Genomic DNA, 13,836 nt, shown 5'->3' with positions numbered 1-13,836 from the left:
TGTGTAAAATAAAAGAAAAGATAAGATAAAAACATTAAATATTCATTAACAACTATGAAAAATTCCATTCATTTTAGTTACCAATTTTATTAACAACAAAGAAAAATCATTCGTGAATTGATGAATTCAATATGCATTGATGTTCAAAGTCATTTAAGATGGACAATGAATTACCAAAGAACCCATTAAAAAAAACTATTGATTTAATTTGTTAACTTAAATGAACAAGAGTATATTAAAAAATTCACAATTAGAAGTCATATATTTATATGTATGTTATATTAGATTAGATATAGAATGAAATAATTTTTTTTAAAAAATGAAATAAAATGAAATATGACATAATTAAATATTATAATCAAAAAAATATGAAAAAAAATCCAAAACCCCAAAACCATAACCATAAAATATGGTTAATTAATATTAATTATTAGACTAAGTATGAAATTACTACAACTATTGATTTAATTTGTTAACTTAAATGAACAAGATTATATTAGAAAATTCACAATTAGAAGTCATATATTTATATGTACGTTAGATTAGATATAGAATGAAATATTTTTTTTTAAAAATGAAATAAAATGAAATATGGCATAATTAAATATTATAATTAAAAAAAGATATGGCAAAAAAATCCAAAACCACAAAACCATAACCATAAAATATGGTTAATTAGTATTAATTATTAATTAATAGACTAAGTATGAAATTACTACCTATGTTACTTGATAATGAAAATAAGTAAACATGTTTATATCCGTTTACAATTGAAAAACTTTTCAAGTATCCACACTTTTATAGGAATATAGATATAGATGAACTAGAAAATTGGAAGATGGATTTTTACAAATGGGTGTGCCAACAGCAAAGACGATTGATTGACTTGAATAATTGGGATGCTGAAATAATCAAGAATTCACCTTTGGGAATGCTTAACACAAACTAGATCATCCAATTTGTTGCCATCCATTTTATACAGAGACACATTTCCCATCTGAATCAACTGATCCTGGGATGCTTTTCTTAATTCTGTAAATTGCATCGTCTCCCACTTGCTGTAGTTGGAATTTCTCCTAGTACCGCTCATATCTGCCGATCCAGACACAGGCCCACGTCCATAAGCACCTGCATCTCCCCACACTTTGCAATTACGAAATTGCCCCATCGATCCACCATCTTGGCAGTCTTGATTTTTCCTATCCAAGCATACAGCAGCGGAGTGAGCTCTCCTTGTTGTTTCCCGACTCGGGATATCTGACCAGTCTTTTTTTCTTTCAGCTGTCATGGGAGAATGGATCCTAATAATCTGGAAGGTACATTTTTCTTTATATAAAAAAGCAGAGACTTGACAATCATAAAAATAAAATTAGATGATAATTGTAAAATCTACCGACACCAAGGCATTCTAAAAGCTGGTAGTATGCTCTTCCTTGAAGAGGATTGTGTCCTTTCCTCGGGGTTGAGAAGTATCGCGTCCTGACCCAAAGGAAAACACTAAGATCAAGAATATAGGCTTTGTTTGGTTTTAACATTTACATGAATTTTTCAGTTCAAGAGTTCGACATTCCAGAAAATTGAGAACCAAGGCACGCATTTTCAGGAAACTTTTCAACTCTATAAAACAATATTGGGACGCTATCTGAAAATTTTCAAAACAAATCTCACAAAATTTTCAAAAATCTTAAAATGAAAAATGGAGAAAAGCAAACCCAGACAAACAAACAATTGAACTTACCACTCGGTATATCCAGGATCAACTGTAAAACCATATATATCAACAATGTCACACATGGAAAGTGCCAGTTCTATAGATTTCATTCCAGTCCCTTTGGCACCTCTGCGAAGAACAATACCTTGGAAGAGATAAACTGGATTTGGGAGCGTCTGCATTATGTGGATGGGAAAGAATTTCCATTCAAGAGAATAACTAAAAAAGCCTGTTTACTAAAACGACAAAATCACTTGTAATTATATCATCAATCTAACGAGACCATAAAATTCTCACCCACTTTCATGCACTTAAAAACATGCACAAGCAAAATGAATTCAATTTTGTCATCATATTCATGAAAATGTGAAGGTTGAAACAAATTGTTGCATCACCATCAGCATATTGAATATGTACATCATTTAAATGACAAATGCCAAACAGATTTATTTAGACTACCACATCAATGCTCGTTGTTTGTTGTATTGTCCAGAAGTAAATATTGCAGACTCTTTGGCCATCATTTTCTATTTACAAATGAGAATTAATTTCACATTTATTTTTTCTCAAGATGGATAGGGGAGCTTGTAATCAGATTAGGGCATCCCTTACTAGATCTTATACTTTTCCTTTTTATCAACGTCTAAAATATACCAGTAAAGATATCATCATTCTCCTCAAACAAGAATGAAATCAAATCACCCCATAGAGAAAGTTCCATCTGGGAAATATTCAGTATGCTACATTGCTACTTACCTTTATCATTGTGTTGAAATCTCTATGAGTGAGGCTTTTAATTATAAGTACCTCATCATCTGCAAAAACACAACCATTAATAAGCGTGATTATTATTACATCTTGTGATGCTGATTACTACATTCCTTCGCCTTATAGCTCTTGTATTTATTCATCCTGAGAGGAATTTTGTTCTCTTCTAGTCTTCTTCACGAAAGAGATAGTGGATACCCAACAATACTCTCAAAAATTTTGATCAGAGATGCTCGATATGAATTCACTAAGAAATGTAAGATTATCAGCTCATAAATTGGCAGGCGAGGGCTCATGCCCAGTCCATGGTGTGTGTAAAGCCTGTCATATCTCCTTCCCTTTGGTTCTTATTTTCTCATTGGTTTATTGAACTTAACAAAGACGAACAAGAAAGAAAAATAACATAAATACAATGAAACAAATTAGCAATTAAAACAAACTATAATACTCTATCTTCCTATTCTGGATTATTCATTCTGAATGGAAATGGAGTATAAGATGAAAGTTTAAGGATAAAAATTGAATATGTTCGCCTTTTTGCTGGTTGTCAAGTAGTGTATCATAACTTCAAATAAGAAGTCTCTCTATAACAGTTAATTTAAATTATCAAGGGGCGTTCAATTAGGACTAAGTAGACTACCTGATCCCTTGAGAATGGTTACCATGTTACGTGCAGCACCCCTAACCACAAGGCGAAAATCTCTTTTCAAACCAACAAACTTGGCATATTTCTGAGAAGATAAAGAAAGAACAACACATAATTCCAATCAAGGAACAACTTCAAATCCTGTAACCGAGTCACTGAAAATCACATTCCAATTTGTCCAAAACATAGCAATGCATATAAAGAATGACAAGGTAGATAACTGGAGATCCTTGATGCTCAAAATACCATCAAGTCAACCCCAAGTCTTTTCCAAAAAAATAACTTCCAGAATGACACTACATTCAACCATGTTGTTTATGTTGAGATTGACAAAAAAAAAACAGATTAAGAACATGTCTTCTTCCCTCACCCCATGTCACATTCTTATGGATCAGGGGAAATGCATACAATAGAAACCAACCTGAAAAAAGGACATAGATCAAGACAGAATCGATATAGTGGGCTTACTTACCTCATTAACAGGGGCTTCGTTATCTCTTATAACAGCATCATGGCTATCAATTTCTTGGCCAAACTCTGTCTTTAAGAGATCACCTGAATTTCCTACAACAGCACAAGTTTTAAACTGGCGAGGATGGAAGGGTGGCGTTGCTGGTAAAAGCACATTCAAATGTTCTTCACAAAGAGTCTTATTGTAGCACTTATCTGCTCCTCTATGATGACCAGAACAAGATAAATAAAATTTTCAGAAAAGGATAGTAAATGTTTTTAACTCAATAGGCTTGGAAAGTAATCAAAGTAAGATGGAATCTGCCGACGTACAATTGTGCAATCCTTTTTGGAGCATAGTCTAGCCACCCATCGGGCCGTGCATCTAAATACTCTCTTGTCAACACTGTAGTCATATTGCGATACTGCATTTTTAGATAGTATCTGCTTGCTTATTGTGCAAGAAGGTAAACTACCACAAATAATAATGTCAAAAACAATGTCAAACCTGTTCCCACAATAATATCGCTTCACAAACATCATACTTGTACTCCAATGGCTCAAAGATCTTAAACTGCTCATTGTACTGCAAATAGATGAAGAGAGCAGAAAGTTATATGGGGTCTACGGGACCTTGATATGTACTTTTAGCATTTAAGCAAATAAATCAGAAACAAACCCAGGTACTATTAGTTCCTTCAGGAAACTTGAGAACTAAATTGCAATGATCGATTATGTGGGCAGTGAGACCGTGCCCTCTTTTTGCCTACAAAAAAATTACAAGGTTAATGAGAAATGACATCTACAAAATGACTTTAGACCTTAATTAAAAGAAAAAGGAATAAATCAGAGAGCAGCTTTCGAAAGTTACTGAAATTAAATTTGGATGTACTCCTTGTTAAAAAGCATTTAATTAGCAGGTTTTTAAAACCAAAAAGCAGACAGTTTTATATTTGGATATGACAGTTGATATTTTGAATATTTTTTAAAGGAAAGCGGTAGTAAAACTTAGTTTACTGTGAGACTTTTAAATGTAGAAGCGAGTTTTTTACTCTTTTCAAATTGGCTTCTCCATCCAAGCACATTCTATGTAAGCAGAACTTTTTCAAACATTGTGAATCATACTTTACTTAAAATCAAGAAAATCTTTCAATATCAGCCCAGACACATAAATATAATAAGTACAAATCACTCCCAACATATAATCAAGATAAATCTTGGATCTGATTGTACAAGAAAATTTAATGATTAGACTACAGATCTATATTAAAAACATACAATCAGTCGTTGAGATGGATGGGAAGAAGTTAACTAACCACGCACTGTTGGACAGTGGATTGGAAATCAAATAAAGTCTTAATAGCAACTGAGTTGAGTGGGTGGTTGCCTGTAAAAATTGAGAGTTGTTTTGTCTGTGAACTTAAGTTATAAGTTTGTAAATGAAATTAATCATATACATTGCATTTACTGAATAAAGGGTACCAGCAGAGAAAAAGAAAGAGTAAGTGGCGAAAGCTAAGAGAGAGAAAAGGGCAGCGGAAGCGCAGAATAGATGCAGAACACGGGGTCTATTGCTGGACGACTTTCTGAGAGCCTTCATCTTTTCTCATTAGTATGTGTCTGCATGTCTGCACATATGTTTGATATATTTTCTCAGAGAATATCAAATTAAATACTTACTGCATCAGTATATTTCCAAAGAAAATTTGAGGAAAAAGCAGATTAAAAAATTTACCACCGAATAATAAGATTCACAAATTTAGATACAAGTGAAATTTCAGAATCCAATATTAAGTGTGCAAACCGTCAAATATCAAAAAGTTTATGTATCCTAGCGACCGAAGCACAAGCCAACGCGTAATATGTAAATTTTAATAACACAAATAATATTTTTTGATTACTACTAAGTAATGCATTCAATGATATAATATTTAGAATTATGGAATTAATGCATTATTAATAGTTGAAAATTCGATTTCTATTAAGAGAATACGAAACTCATAAGCTAAAATAAACAATATGAGATATATATAAACATAACACAAAATAACAATATGGACAACATTTTGAATCTCTACATTAATGAGCATAAAATTGCAACATCAATTCACATATACAATTTCCAAAAAAATATCTTTGGTACAATTAGTATCATAACTAAACTCAAATTATCTTCCAGAACCTGACATGGCCTACATGACTATTATATCCAATGATTTGGATCTGTCCAAGATGCACCCTGAGAAGTAACCATCAAGCCTCTCCTAATTTGCATGTTCAAGCAGTATATCATGTGTAGCCACAAGTCCACAACCGCTAATCAATATATCAATGACATGTCCACAAGCAAAATTTATCAAGAGATCTAAACAGTCAAAAACACAATAAAAGTAAGCACTTTTACTAAAACGTTACTTAAGTTTATGTGTTTCAAGGAAGCAATATTCCATGAACATCAGGCAAGGAAAAATTGTTGGCAAATAAAACACCGAAGGATTGGAACAATTGCGTATATCCAATTGAAGCAGATTATTAGCACAAAACACCCTTTTGTCAATATAAAGCACATAAAACCTATTGAATGAGGAAACATAATGAATCAAAAATCAGGAAATTGTATCGAGAGGAAAGTTGTTTTCAGTTTCCGAGAGGTAAGTTGTTTTTAGTTTCAGAGAAGAAACTGCAGGTAGCTATCTTCCTCTTCTTTTATCAGGTAGCTATCTTCCTCTTCTATTATCAATCATTTTTCGTGCGTAATAAACGCAAAGACAAGCCTTAATCTTTCTCCACTCATCTTTCACACCATATTATGCGTTTTGATACATGATTGCATGAAAAACATGATACACTTCTTTTATTTTCGTTTTTATGGCATAAACATGATAAATTAGAGTTTTCATCTTTAAAACTCTTGCTTATGATGCACAAAGGGGCTGCCATGGTAGGGTTACTAGAAGGGATGTTTTTCCACATGTTTAAGGGTCCTTAGGTGCATGTTTAAAGGCTGGACAAGATAGGGTACCTTGATGAACGAAAATTGGGTTTCCATCTAGGCGAGGGAGACTGCTAGCTGCTGTTTGGGACGTGTTAAAGGGTCCTAAGGGAGTCTAGTCATGGTCCTAGAGGGGCTGTGCAAGGGCTGGAACGGGAGGACATAGGCTGCACGTGCATTTGGGGTCGCTTGAGGCATGAAGGGGCGCAGGTTTAGGGCTGTGCTTGCATGGGCTGTAGAGCTGGTCTAGGAAGGGTCTAAGGGGCTCGATCAAGGTCCTAGGAGGGTTAGCTAGAGTCTGGTTGGGTCGGCTAAGGGCTAGGAACGAAGAGGTGCGCATGGATTGTAAGGCTAGGGTTTGGTCAATTATGGGCATAAATGTCCAGCAAGGTTCTAGGCTTGTTCTATGGTTCTAAATGATTTGATTTGGGGTGTATATGGTATGGTTAGATATTAATAAGCTATGGTTCAAATTTGGTAGGTTTTGGTTAAGTTTTGGGTCAATACGTGTTAAAACCGAGGCGTAGGGTTAAGCTTTAAATACGAATTGGGAAATTAGTCGAGAAGCTAAAGTTTACGTCTAATAAATATTTATGAGTGTATTTTAAGGTGTTATTAAGTTTGGATGGATTTGGGTCGTTGTTTTATGATCTAAGGATAAATTAGGAAAGTTAGGGTTTCAGGGAAAAAACGGTCATTTTACACCTAAAAATTGTTAGACGCCCTGGCAGTGCCCTGAATGCTGTAATAAATGTTAAAATGTTTATTTCAAATGTTTATGAAATTTTATGATGAAACGTTAATGCTAAAAGGCATGTTGTAAGCTTGGTTTAAAAGAAAAATGATTTATATATGCATGAATTTTTATAAGTGATGGAAATATGAAAGGTTGAAGGAGGTGAATTGATTGTGACTAATATGATGATACGATGATATGTAAGGCCGAGGCTCAGTTCACGGGTGAGAGTGTCGCTGATGTCCCCGCCGCCCGGTATTGTGGTTATAGGTAAATGGATCCATCGACCTACAGCTAATACGAAAGTCACAATTGAGGATCTGAATTCAATAAAATGGAAACGTATATGTATATGATGAAAGAAAAAAGTATATGATGAAAGGAAAATGTTTAAAGTTTACGTTAATGAAAAGTTATTTTCTTAATAGTATTCTCAATGTTGTTTGTGAATGTATATGTATTACTTGCTATCATGATTAAAGTTTGCTGAGTCAATAAACTCACTAGGTGTGATCGATGCAGGTGAGCATAATATTGATGGAAGACTTGATGGTTGAACTAGCTGGACTGATTGTGCACATAATCCGAAGAGCTTTGCTAGTTTTCCGCAAAATTATGTTTATAATTTAAGATTACCTTAAAGATTTTTATGTCTTATATGCTTTTGAGTGGTTTTGAGATGATGTTAGAGTTAAATTTATTTCGGAAATAATGTTAGCTTAGGTTTGGTTGACATTTAGGATTTTACGTTTTGCATTTGCGTACTTTTGGGATTTTCAAATAATAGGTTGGTTGGTTATTTTTAAATGGTGGAAAAGTATTTTAAAAATATATATGTATATATGTGTTCATATTCGGCTTAAAGCTAAAGAAAGAAAAAAAATTTCTAGTATATTTTAAAGAAAAACGAGTAGTGGATGTTTCAAATCTAAACATTAAGTAAGATGAAGAAATTACGATCAAACATAGTTATTAAAGGTGTGCGCCTATCGCCAAGAAGTGTGCACTTTAAAGAAGTGGACTGATATTTTGTAGGTAAAAAAATTAACTCAACCCTAACCCAATTTGAAGTTTAATTAGCAAAGCCCATGGGTGTTTAATGATAAAAGTAAAAACCCCATTGTCACTCATTTATGCAATACTTTTTAATCAGAAAGTTCATAAGTCCTCTATGCGAATTTTTACTGTAATCTTCCCCCTATTTTAACTCATTTTATTGAATATGATTATCTACAATGTTTCAGCTCCTTACAGCATCACCATTATAAATCAAATGGTGTTTTTTAGTTAAATAAAAAACAGAAAGAAAAATTAAAATAGAAAAAACAAGATGACATATTTGAAGAAAGAGAAGCCAATAATACAGGTCACTGTGACACAAATATGTTTTCCATCACAAGATAAGTCCTTGAGATACAATTATCTAATTTCTTCTACACTAATGGCTCACTATTGTTTTGGAAGATGATGATATAGTTGAGAAAGATGGAGAGCAATTTGATGATTTAGATATTTGAAATTTTTTTCTTAACATACTATGAATTTATGACTTACTAATGAATTTTAGATAATTAAAATTTTTTTTTGTTATTGTTATGATTTACGTTACACTATCTATTGATGAATTTTTATTTAGATTTTTTGCTATCTTTGCGAAAATATTTAATTTATGTGATATTATACAACAAATAACTTTATATATATTGAATTCTAAAATTTATGCCAAATGCGTTTTACTTTGATAAAGTGTACGTTTCGTCTTGCGCTTTGCGTCTCAGGCTCCAGGGTACTCTAGTATTTTAGTGTGTTTTGCGCCCTAAATAACTATGACATCAAAATCAAAAGTACGTTTTTGCACAAATTATGTATACTAACTCATAGAAATCCTAACAAGCCATACCATTGGTAATGAAGGGAAAACAACAAGCATAGTATTTATCTTTTATAGACTTTCAGAAAATCAGAACAATTTAGAATTTCCATGGTAAGAAGATTAATATTTAAAAAACCATAAAAAAGAATCCAACGGTAGAAACAATTGCCAATACAAATAAATAAATAATGAAAAAGCAATGCAAATAGACTGAAAACAAATACTCTATAAATTGATATTAAAAAAACATAACAATTCACAATCACCAATATAAATTCATAGGCATTTTTCATTATGCCCCATTAAATCAAAGTGGAAATTTTAACCTTTTTACCAACGTTGATATGTTGGCATCGTTTGAGTTGAAGAAGATTTTAAGTTGAACACAAAGAAGAGGAGATACGTGCAAATCAGATTTGTGAGAGGGTATGGAAGTGATTGGAAACGAAGAAAATTTCAATTGGAGGACAAATTGGAAGTGTGAGAAGAGGAAGGGTAGAGGGGAACCACAATTAGGAAATGTGAGAGATGGGAAGTTAATTTGGATCTTTATGGCGTTGTCCCTGGCTTAGGAATAAATAGGTGCTGGTGATATGCTAAATAGTTGGGGGAAAGTAGAAGGAAATTTGGTGCCTTATTGTCATACCAGAAGTAGTTAGTATAGCATGATGAGCTATTATAAAATAGTTAGCATAGATACAAAAATCCAAACAGAAAGAAAAATTAAAGAAGACGATAATAACTAACACGCAAACCAGATTCTTTAGCGGCAAATGATGCAAATCTATCTACTAGATGTTGAAAGGGATTAAGAAAATCTTTATGTTGAAATAAAATCCATAGCTGTGTACAAACACGCATAAGACTCGGAGCTTTTTTATGCTTTCTGACACAGGTATATGCAAATACTGAATATAGTATGTATCACCAACATGAACAAGCACTTGCAAATGAAAGAAATAAAGATCTTACATTACAAAAGGCCTATATTTCTTTCGAAAGAAATTTACACGTTCTATTTTTTCAATCCCAGTGTAAAGCACCAAGAAATACAAAATCCAGTAGTTCTTATCTTATCCACCGATTATTATATAGCCCTGTTGAAATGGTGGAAAAAGAATCATTCAACCTTTTTCATCAAACAATTGAAAAAAAAACGCAAAAACAAGATTCTGTAATATATAAGAATAGCTCTGGTCATTTAGCAAACAGCAAAAGGAACTTTCATCCATGCTCGACAAGTTTGCCTTGCAGTGTCAGGATCCATTTTTTGCCTTTCCCCAACTATATCAACTTGGTCCACTTCCCAGGTATGGGCCAGATTACCTCACCGAAAATACATGCGAAATTCAAGATTAACTGAGTTGTTTATATTGTGGTCTTTCAAATTGAGCTCATCTTAATTTATTATTCTTTCGATTTAAAAAATGTTTTTCTTTCGTAGTAGTAGATAACCAAATCCGATTCTAAAATACTTTGGAACTCCTATTTGACTTAATAAAATATATAATGTTCGCACATCAAATACTAACAAAATAGTAATATAAATTACATTAGTACCTGAGAATTTAAAATTCCAAAGACAGAAAGGTGCCAAACTAAATAAATTATTTACTAAAATAAACCATTAGTTCGAAATACCAAACAAGCTCCACACATCAGATTCCCTCGTTATCATTTTCCTTAACACTTAAAACTTCATCTTCTTCAACTTGATCATTACATGAAATTTTAGATGCTAATGAACTTATGCTCAACACGCATAGCTAAGTCCAGTCACTAAACCAACCTCAAGAATAATGAAAAAATGTATCATAAAAATAAATAATAAATGCATGTGAGTTAGAATGCCAGAGTTCCAAAAAAAAAAAAGATAAAAAAAATCAACATGTGCACAATGTTGACCATCGAGAAACAACATGTGGTTGATGTGTGTGCCCTACACACCACGTCAACCCAGAAGAACCAAGAGATGACTCTAATGACATGAGAAACAAAGATGAAAACTCAGCATATAACAAAATTCACACTCATGCAGCATATTGATTGTAGGAAAATACGAGGAATCTCATGCATGTGCCTATTTGTAACGTAAACCGCAGAAAACAAGAGATGGCTCACATATAGACATATTATATGTATGTAGTACTCTGACCGTAGAAAAACAGAAGACAGCTTATACCCACATGCAGCCCATTGACGTGCAAAATCAAGAGGAAATAGTAACACTCATACCAAAAGAGAATATAGAATACAGAGTATAGAATCCCAATGAAAGCATAAACAATAGAATCTAATAAAAAATTGCATAACAATACGAATATAAATAACATGAAATAAGAACATAACACAAAACATTCACATTAAAATTCATTAATATGGAAGTGGAACCTTAGAGAAATAGAGTCAGGTCGAAATAGTGTGTAGGTAGTCTTGAAATTTCATCTTCTATAAACCAAACTCTAATTAAGGGTTCATCTTGAACAAATTCTAAAACAACAATTATAACCTAATTATGTCCGAAGCAGCCAACTTTCATCATTATAGTTAGAATGAGCTTAAGTTTTCCTCTACCACAACAAGTTTTAATTGAAGTATTGAACAATAAACAACATAAAACAGCCCCTTAGCTTATCTTTCTACACAAAAATAATTTGAGAATTCAAAACTATATAAAGTTACAAACTATCAAAATTCAGTAACTTAAATGTATAATATTAAGATATTTAGCTTTTCAAATATAGTTTAATTAACATTCTACAATAAATCAAACTAAATATTTGAAACCATTAAACGATCAAATTTTAAAAATCTAAATGCGATAAGAGTTTTCAGAGCTACGCCGCAACAAAATTGATCAATCTCACAAATAGAATTCAAATTTAAAATATTTTTATTTCCGAGACTTGTAACTAAAGATCTAAACTTGAAGTGAACTGAACCATCTTAAACTTGAAAACATCAACTAAAGATCTAAACTTCAAGGTAAACGGAAACAATCTTAAATTTGAAAACACCAAATTAAAAAGATCGATGTAAATCTAATCAATCAACAACCCAATCATTTATTTCCTAATGAGTATAGAATTCAACATCCCGAAACAAAGAAAATAGAAATTAGAGTTACTAATCATACAAAATAAAAGCTCGACGATTTCCTACAATAGTCTTGCTCCTCAACCCCAAATACCTCTGATCGAAGGCTGCAGCAAGGAGTAACGATTGAGGTGTCAGCGGTTTCTTTTTTTCCCATCATTTCTTTCCTTGAGGAGAGGGGTCCATTTTCGCTCTTTTTCTGTATGGGCCGGGCCCGAATCTGTTTGTGTTTGCAGACTTTAAAATCCGTACCCGGTCGCAATTTTGTTTTTACCAATCAATCCTCAAATTTCTTTTTTACCACAAGGAAGGGATTGATGCACAAAATTGGAAAACATAGGTAATCTCATATAAGAGATAAATATTATCTCAAATCACATTAGTTATGAACTCATAGCTAGTTGCACTTCTAAATTATTGAGGGTTACATAAGTACTGATCTAAAATATTAATAACTTTTAAAAAAAAATTGGTTGAACAAACTTATGCATATTTTTTTTGAAATATATGAACCTAAAAAATTTATGCACATTAATAAGTATGATTGAAAAAATAATAATGAAAACGTTGAATATATTTATGCATATCATAACTAATTTTTTATATTATAAAATATATTATATATTGTTATGATTGATTAATATATATATTTTAAAAAACTGCAGGCGTTGTCTATGCAGCCGCTTAGGCACCAAGACGCTAAGCGGTGGGTGATTGTAGGTTCACCGCCTAGCGCTTTTTAGAATCTTTTACACAAGTATTGATTTTTGTGTTCCCGTCGAAATACTCAAATTCAAGGAGTTGAATTCGGTGATTTAGTTTGGTGGAAATCAAACATATGACTCATAAATGTGTTTATAATTTGATTTCATATTTTAAAGTGGTTAGAGTTAACATGCCTACTAAATTTGTGAGGAGAGTAAACATGTCTAAAATTTGTGAAGGAGTTCCAAAATAAACAGTTGTTGGAACTTTTCAAGTTCGCAATCTTGATTTTGATGTTAACAAAACTTGTTAATTAGTGTTACTAATAATCTACCTTAATGTGCAGAAGCTACGATCAGTCACGAGCTGTTTACATCGCAAACTGAAGACCTAACTGATCGCACAAAATGAATCAGTCTAACTATTACGTTAATTGAGCAGTCCAGCTAGTTGTCCAGTTGATAGGTGGTTCGGCAGGAGAACCTCAGAAGCCTGGCCAGTCGAATGAGTGTTCAACTGATGAAGAAACCCATCTGATCAATTCAACTGAACGAGAGTGAAATCAGTTCAACTAACGAGTCAATTGATTTCACAAGCTCAACTGAAGATCAGTTCCGCTGACCAGTCAGAATCTTTCAGTTGTAGATGAAGACAAACTCTTTCAGTGGATTCCAGCTATGCGTGAAGGTACAAAGCTATTGTCTAGTCAAAGGACGATAATGGACGTTGTATCAGAGTATTAAAGACAAAACGTTTCAGAAGGGCAGTCGAAAAGTCAAGACACAAAGTCCATGAAACGAATTCAAGATGCAACAGATACAATAATTGAGTCTCACTGTACGATCAGTTTTCCCACCTA

At 32.7% G+C, this 13,836-nt stretch overlaps 1 protein-coding gene across 4 annotated transcripts; it reads right to left on the bottom strand.

Annotated features, from left to right (window-relative positions):
* Positions 1–821: 821 nt before the first annotated feature.
* Positions 822–12,580, bottom strand: LOC140973482 (sialyltransferase-like protein 1). Of its 4 annotated transcripts, none has more exons than XM_073436316.1 (12): positions 12,367–12,580; positions 5,058–5,203; positions 4,892–4,962; positions 4,255–4,341; positions 4,084–4,161; positions 3,909–4,000; positions 3,598–3,799; positions 3,120–3,210; positions 2,468–2,526; positions 1,739–1,887; positions 1,398–1,479; positions 822–1,309 (listed from the first exon to the last, which is right to left on the bottom strand). In XM_073436316.1, exons 2-12 carry the CDS (start codon positions 5,173–5,175, stop codon positions 920–922), a joined length of 1,419 nt encoding a protein of 472 aa, XP_073292417.1. In that variant the 5' UTR covers positions 5,176–5,203; positions 12,367–12,580; the 3' UTR covers positions 822–919. The 4 variants fall into 4 exon arrangements, with proteins under 4 accessions (XP_073292417.1, XP_073292418.1, XP_073292419.1 ...); XM_073436317.1 differs by having other exon boundaries at positions 12,313–12,476; XM_073436318.1 differs by having other exon boundaries at positions 12,329–12,476.
* Positions 12,581–13,836: the final 1,256 nt, after the last annotated feature.

The sequence above is a fragment of the Primulina huaijiensis genome, chromosome 3, assembly GCF_012295235.1.
Source record: "Primulina huaijiensis isolate GDHJ02 chromosome 3, ASM1229523v2, whole genome shotgun sequence".
Taxonomy (NCBI): Eukaryota; Viridiplantae; Streptophyta; class Magnoliopsida; order Lamiales; family Gesneriaceae; genus Primulina; species Primulina huaijiensis.
The sequence above is the reverse complement of the archived record's forward strand: the minus strand, read 5'-3'. Positions and strand labels throughout refer to the sequence as shown.